Source organism: Cygnus olor, chromosome 1, assembly GCF_009769625.2.
Source record: "Cygnus olor isolate bCygOlo1 chromosome 1, bCygOlo1.pri.v2, whole genome shotgun sequence".
Lineage (NCBI taxonomy): Eukaryota > Metazoa > Chordata > Aves > Anseriformes > Anatidae > Cygnus > Cygnus olor.
The window spans coordinates 28,923,031-28,930,959 of NC_049169.1; the positions used below are offsets into that span (position 1 = coordinate 28,923,031).

The 7,929-nt window shown below is 34.9% G+C and overlaps 1 protein-coding gene across 4 annotated transcripts in view; it reads left to right on the plus strand.

Moving 5' to 3' along the window:
• The window catches only part of BMT2 (base methyltransferase of 25S rRNA 2 homolog), a 34,592-nt gene extending 27,375 nt beyond the window's left edge, over positions 1–7,217 (plus strand). For all 4 annotated transcript variants that reach the window (XM_040550522.1, XM_040550513.1, XM_040550540.1 and 1 more), the window contains exon 5: positions 4,527–7,217. In XM_040550522.1, coding sequence (XP_040406456.1) covers positions 4,527–5,156 — 630 coding nt within the window. In that variant the 3' untranslated portion in view covers positions 5,157–7,217. The remainder of the gene's footprint in view (positions 1–4,526) is intronic.
• Positions 7,218–7,929: the final 712 nt, after the last annotated feature.

The following is a 7,929-nucleotide window of genomic DNA, read 5'->3' on the forward strand; positions in this document are numbered from 1 at the left end:
TTTTTTGTGGGGAGTTTTAGTAACCAGAAGTGCTCTGTAAAGGGGATTTTCAGGTTATTGCTACAAATACTAAACTGTAATTCTGAGGACAAGATTACTGTTTAGGGAACTTTGTAAGGTGAGTAATACATTTGGGGTAATGCAACAATACAATTGTTTCACTTTCCCTATGTAGTAAGATTTCCAAATGCATTAACTTTGCTGTAATCATGTTTCTTCTGTCTTTCCCTCTTGATCTGACTTTTTTTTGTCAGTCCTAGTAGTATTTATTAACCAAGTACACAGTATTTATTAACCAGGCAAAATGACAAAGTAGAAAAAGGAAAAGATACATAAAGGAATGAATTTCTGTCAGAAAATGTGAGACCTTTTACCATACGTTTCTTGCTAACTTCTACGAAGCTGAATTTTTATAATAGCTTAAAATTAAAATCAGTGGCGTAAGGTAACCCTCTCTAGATGTGGAGAGGTACGAGTACAATAATACAGTTAACTTGAAAGCAGTCAGTGTTCTGTTGTTTGCTGCAGCGTGGTTTACATGCAAAATAAGTGGCATTTTGTTGTGGTCACCAGGTTTAGTTCCCTAACACCTAATTTATCTCCAAGCACATATATAAAAAAAAATAAAAAAAAAATAATTCTTTAGAAATATTTGAGTCGTATAAATTGCTTTTTAAAGTAACTCAGTGCTAGTTTCAACTAAAACAGAAAGCAACTATTAATGGACTTCATCTTGCCTAATTTGAGGAATAGGCATCAGTTGCCCAAGCACAATTGCTTGCTACCACTCGAGATGCTGTAGGACATCAGCATAGGGTTGTTTCTTGCTCATGACGTGGGATGTGAAGGAGATAACATGCCATTGTGAAGTGGCAGCCTACGGCATTTAAAATGGCCATACATGGCAAGTAAATTTCAAGCTGAGATGTGTGCAGCCCAGGTGTCTACATCCAAGGTTCTATGTTCAAATTAGTGCGGGTCTATTAAAACTAGAATCAGCGAAACTTAAAAATCTCCTCTTTCACGGTGAGGTGAATTACGCTCTGATCTCATGATCTCTGATCCTTTATTGACTAGTTCTCCAGTGACTGTAATAGAAGCCTAGACACCTGAAGTTACATGACACAAGTCTAACCATTAATTTGTGGTTATACATAATTAATATTTTACTATGTATTCAGTCATGCTATTTTCCTTTAAAAAATTACATTTCTTCTTAAGAAAATAAGTTTAAATTTAGAGTGACCAAAATCATTATTGGAAAAGTTCTAGAAAGGTTACTTCTGTGGATGTAATTGAGGAATACAAGTAATCCAGGCCAGACAACAGAAAAGAAAAGAGGGGGTAGTCAGCATTTGTGTAATTTGTGTACTAACCAGTTCTTCAGGCTCTCTCCCAGTACAGTCAAACGATAAGATAATTGATTTCCTGCATTCCGACATAGCAGCATACCTTGATGACAGGAACTCACTGGAGCACTGCCGTACAGATCAGCATGGTTACTGTGAGGCCTGCCTCAGGTTCACCAGCTTCTCTTACTGCCATTCTCTTGGTACCTTGGTGTATTCAGGGCACCTTGCAACTTAGCTAGCGTTCTTGGAGTAAAAAGGAGCACAACTGGTGCACTCAAATGCTACCTCTGTAGTAAGTTCAGGCCCACCTCCAAACTAGAATTAATAAGCGCTGATGTATGTGGGATGACTCTGCTTTGAGCTGCATCAGCAGCGTAACCTGCATAAATTTATCTCTTGGCCAGCAGTTGTCTGCGCTGATTGTAGGATTTCAGAATAACAGCCAGAGGGTTCTTAGGGGAGTTGATGTTGTCTTCTGACCTAAAAAATCGATGCACTAACTTAGTGGTTGAAGTTGAAAATAGAAGAACCTGTAAAACCTTCTCATTTAGCTGATCTTTTAGGTAAGATACCAAAATGTTTTTTGAAACAAATTGAAACATGGAGGCTTTTTAGGAAGTCAGTTTGTTAAATAATTATGTATTAAGAATAGGCTAATCCACTATCTGTATATAAATATTTTAGATATAGAAGTAGCAGTTGAATAAAATACTTCAGATAATTTGAGGAATTTTGAGGATGTAATTGAAAAATTGTCAGAGGAACTAAAATCTTTATTTAATAAGAGAATCATAAAATCATAAACAAAAGAATAGATGTCTTCACAATGTTTAGGATCTTTTATTATACAGAAAATGCAGCTGTGTGATATGAATGCAAAAATATATTTCTGTTAAACGTTCTGGGTGTGTGCTTTGTGTGGTGGGGAGGGGTACTGCTCAAGGGGAAGAGAGACTAAGGTAAGCAGAACAAGTTTCTTCTTGACTGGTGCTTTTGTTGGTCACTCCTTCAAACACTCAGTGACACAAATATTCCAGAGAATAATTAGCAGCTGTTATTCTCCTACAGGAGTTTCACTTGTCTACTTGTCAGGGGAAGGGAGAAGGCTATAATTGAAATGAACGGCAAATCTCAATTTGGTGAAAGTCCCAATATAATTTTATAGTGCTGGGAAACAAGCTGAATATGCAGCAGATGTTGTATTGGAGTAAATACAGTCTGAGACAAAGTCTGGAATGGTACTGACGTTAAGGAGAAAAGACAAGTTCGATTGAGTTCTTAAATGTCAGTATATGCACTGAGATACCAGTTTGCTGTTTCAGTGTCTAGAAAGACTGTAAGATCAGTTCAAGGCTTGTACATCTGGAGTAGCAATCCCCACTTTAGCAGCATAGCAACATTTTTGTCATAAAACTGTCTTGTAGAGTTCAAATTCCCCTTGAAACATATTTTAATCATGAAATTTTCTTCTGCATAGCTGTTTTATTAGTATCTTTCTACTGCAAAGAAATACTTGCAGTGTAAGTTTTTTCAGCTGTGTATGTGTAGCCTTTAAGTCCTCCTCCTCAGCAAAGTTACCATGTTACCCTGGAAAATTATTTTCCAAAGCACTGTTCTTCTGAAGCTGTTACTATATATCCTGAAGTTACTACTGTTGATTTCCTGTTCTAAATAGTACAAGGAAGCAGAACATAACCCTGCAGATATAATGATTGTAATTATTTCACTACGATCAAGGAATTTTAATTAAAATCTATCTTGAATTATTTTTTCATCTGTATCGGAGGCCAAGATTAAAGCTATTGAAAAGTAAATTACAAATTTTTGGAAGATTGATTTACTCTTTCTAGTTTTCTGTGTGTTCTCTGGAGAGAATGTGATTTTATATATACAGAAATGTTATCTTCTACTTGGGAACAACGACGCATATCAGTTGCTTTATGAATACCTTTGCAATAATGTTGATTTGTTTAATATTGCTTCATAAAATATGCTAGAAATACTTTGGGGAGGGGGATATGAAAATGCAGCAGGTCTACCTCCACCTTTCTGATATGCTCTGGAGAATGTTTTGTGTCAGCTCTAATATTCACGTAGCTGTTTAGCAGTCTGTTTTTCCCCTGCATGTTCTGTAAGCATTAATAACAATTTTTGTTTCTATCAAGTTGCAGCCTTGTATCTCAATACCTTTTCGTGAGAGAAGTCAGTACTAGGCTTTGAATATAAAATGTCAAAACTTAAGCCTAGTGAATAGCTTACTATTTTATATTTTTTGAGTTCTCTGTGATTAAGGGTGTTATGAATTTGTTCTTTTGTATGTTGTATCAGGGTGTCACTTTCAATCTTTGACAGCTTGAGCACACAAATGATTAAAAGAAGAATTTAAAACTCTTATCTTGCCCAAATGTCTACTGGTGAATTTTGCATTTGCAGCAAGGTTAAAACTTGTACCTTCATCGCTGTTACAAAGTAGTTAGTGTACTGTAACTTTCTGATATATTTTGCCTTGCCATAGTTTCTTCCCTTTTCTGTACCAGGAAGGAACGTCTCTTTTTTCCAAGTGACCAAATTATTAAGCCTCTTGGATTCTTTAAAGAGCTGGTAGAAATACTGATAATGTTGAATTTATTTCCTATTTACTTATTTCAGGTTTGTTTGTTTTAAAAAAAAATAAAAGGTATACAATTTAAAACCCAATATAGCCTAGATTGGAATTTTAAGAATTGCATTGTTTTACTCCATTGTCGCACCTTAACATGGAATTTTATTGGCAATGCATGATATACTATGAAAGCATGGGATTTGGGGGAAACGAGCAATGTACACTCATCTGAATTCTTTTTAAATCAATTGTGAGAGAGTTGATTTGATACGTTCTATTAGGGCTTTCTATTTCATTTCTTTGTTTTAAATGAACAGTTCTCAGCTATCAAATCTCCACTAAATTGCTGCATATCTCAAATCATTCTTGGCAACTGTGAAAGCTAGTAATATGCATTACTTTTAAATTACTGTTTTAGAGTGCTTGATTTAATAGCAAGAGGGATGTTCAGCAGGCTTGAATTTTCCTCAAGGAATTGAAGAGGATGTTATTTATCATTCTCTGGGTGTGAGTTGTATTTGCTCTTTAAACTAACCTTGATGTTTGTTTTTCTGATTTTCTTATTTCACCAGAGCGTATACAAATGTGACTTCTTGAATCTACAAATTCAGCAACCTCTCCAACTGGCACAAGATGCTATAGATGCCTTTCTTAAGCAACTGAAAAATCCTATTGATTCTCTACCTGGAGAACTATTCCATGTCGTCGTTTTCTCGCTCCTCCTTTCTTACTTTCCATCACCCTATCAACGATGGATATGCTGCAAGAAGGCACACGAACTTCTCGTATTAAATGGCTTATTGCTTGTAATAACTCCTGATTCATCTCACCAGAATCGCCGAGCTATGATGATGAAAAGCTGGAAGATTGCCATAGAGTCCTTGGGTTTTAAACGCTTCAAGTATTCCAAGTTTTCTCACATGCACCTGATGGCTTTTAGGAAAACCTCCCTTCAAACAACAAGTGACTTAGTTAGCAGGAACTATCCAGGAATGTTATATATCCCGCAGGATTTCAACAGTATAGAGGATGAGGAGTATTCCAACACTTCCTGCTACGTTCGATCAGATACAGAAGATGAACAGCTAGCTTACGGTTTTATGGAGCTACCTGATGCTCCTTATGACTCAGACTCTGGAGAAAGCCAGTCTAGTTCAATTCCTTTTTATGAGCTCGAAGATCCTATATTGCTTCTAAGTTAATGTAGTAGTTGACATGCCAAGTCAAACCTCTTGCTTAACTAATTTTGCTATACTAACGTGGGCTCAACACACAACAACGGTTTGCATAAAGAAAATGCAACGGTTTACAGAGTTTGCTATTTTTTTCTACTTTTGAATTTTAAAATTTATTCTTGTATGAAAGTGAAAAAAATACAAGTTTTATGCAAATGACTCTTGTCATAGCATAAATTGCTGTTACTTTCTTTAGAATATGTATCACTAATTTTCTTCCAGAAAGGTACCATTCTTTTCTTTAGTGCTGTGAAGTGTGAATTCTATTTAATTTGCTAAATGTTGTTTCAATATTTTAACTTTTAATGTGGTTGAGCATAAGGCACTGGAGTTGTTGGGCTTCTGAGAAGTATATGTAGGAAGAAATAATTTGCACTTTAATTAAATGTGCAGATAGGTTAAGATGCTTGGTTACACATGTCCCTTTTTAATTACGGAACAAAGCTTTCTTTCCAAAATTTCTTTTGCTCTGGTTAAGCCTGGGCTGGAGAAACTACAATGCACATTTAATTTTACTTTAATTGCAGCCCTCTTGAGATAACACCAAAACACTGGAATATATTAATCCATAGTCATACATGTTGTGTACTTTCATTGCATAAATAGCAGATAGACATGACATTTCTGAAGAGGTTATCCCCCAGACAAAGAGAAGTATGGTACGTCTAGACAATTGTTTCACTTCAAAGCTGCAACAGGGTTTTGCAATTTTCAATGTACAAGCACTAACATACATCAGTATTTCCCCAATGTGTTCTGTATTTTTCTTTTTTTTTTGGGGGTGGGGGGGGGAGTGGTGGTGGTTTTTTGTCATGTTTTAAAGTAAATTATTTATGTGTTTTAAAAACAAACTTTCTTTAATTTGGGAGGTCTACAATTAAGAACAATTGTATGATAACTACAGACTGATTTTTTTTTAAAAAAGGAACATTTTCACAAAATTTTCAAGGACACATGTATTTGCACAAAAGACATTCAGACCACACAAGTGAAGTTAATATACACTATTTCGTTTGCTTATTTGGACCCCAGTCTTCTGTTTAGCTAAATGAAAAACCCATAGCTGTCTGAAAACTGGTCTGCACTGTAAGAAGGTAAACCAAGTTGTTTATGAAATTTTTTTAATTGTGTAATAAATTTGTGAGTACTTTGCCAGAAAAAAAATAATCTGTTCAGCATTAAAAATAGAGGATTCAGTATTAGTTTAGCTTAGATTGCCCTCCATTTAAAAATGACCAGAATTCTCAAATTTGAATGTTAGGCTTTATAAGTGAGTGCCTATCAGAAATGATTGGAACTAGGTGCCGCATCATGGATTTAAGACTGACAGCAGCAACATGGTAGAAAATACAAATACAGTGTAAAGTTTCATAGGTGGAAACACACCTTACACCATTTCAATCTGCCATGTTATTTTTATAATACGGATGTTACCAGGTAAACTGAAGTGTTAGTGTGGATTTTACAGTAGTTGCTACAAAAATGAAAACTTTCCATTGAAGTTTTGCACTGAAAGTGCCAGTTTGGCCTGTCTGTTTTTTCTTGTATACAACTTCCTACAAAGAGTCATACTGTATTGGTCCTACTTACACTCAAACATGAACTGGACTGCAATGCTTTATTCTTTAATATAAACTTTCTGTGCTTCTTTTCATAAATTTAAAGTGTCCCCAAACATCTGATTCAAAACTGTTATTCAATCTGAATGATATAGTTGTATACAAACCAAACGCCTATACAGCTTGTGTTTAGGGGAAAAAAAAAAGGACAAGTTATCATGGTTGACTTAATTTTTATGGAAAATACCTAATGAAATATACAACAGATTCAAAAACAGCTATAACTCAGTGTTTGCATCTAATGCTTTACCATTTCACTTTCACTAAAATGTTCATCAGTCAAAACCTCTCTTCTTTCACTGACTCCAGCAATGCTAGTGTTAAAGCTAAAATATTGGTGCTATAAATAAAGCTGTTTTTAGAAATCTAATCTGCACATACTTCAAAGTCTACCTAGCATTTTAATTGATATTCCTCTAAAAAAAAAAGTTGTGTACCAGCTGACAGAAATGTTGGCATTGGTCAATGTAAATTGGTTTGTGATTCATACAAATGAGCCAAGATTTATCCTTAAAGAGTGTAAAACATAATTATTTAAAATTTAGGCCTTCTTGGCAGCTCGATGACACCATTGTATTTGTGGTTTAGGGACCTGAGATTTGTAACAGCTTGGTTTTCTTGCCGCTTATTCTAAATACCTGAAGTGTTTTTTTGTTTGTTTTTTTTGTTTGTTTTTTAACAAGGGACAGTGGATTGTGGTGGAGAATGAAAGTCAGTTTTACATAAATACTTACACCTCCCCGAACAATACTAGTGATAGTGGGAGTTGTTGGATATTTAGCTTTGGTGCAAGAGGAATGTTTCTAGGTTATGAAATGTTTGAAAATTTTGACTGGGCAAGAGATGACAAATCTCTTGTTCTTAAGGTGCTGGAGAGGAAAAAAAAAAGTGTATTTGCATTTTTGTTGTCTTTATGTCACTACTTTTTGTGAACAAAGCACATTTATTAAAAAAAAAAAAAACTTTAAGACCTGTTTCTTTGAGATGTGGGTGTTCTGTTTCTTTTTCTCTTGTAGTTGGTTTACACTGAAGTCCAGTAAAACCAATGCATAGTTCTTATTTTCAAGAAAGCACTTGGGTTTATTTTATAAACTGGAATCTAGTAAAGAAGTTAAGTTGAA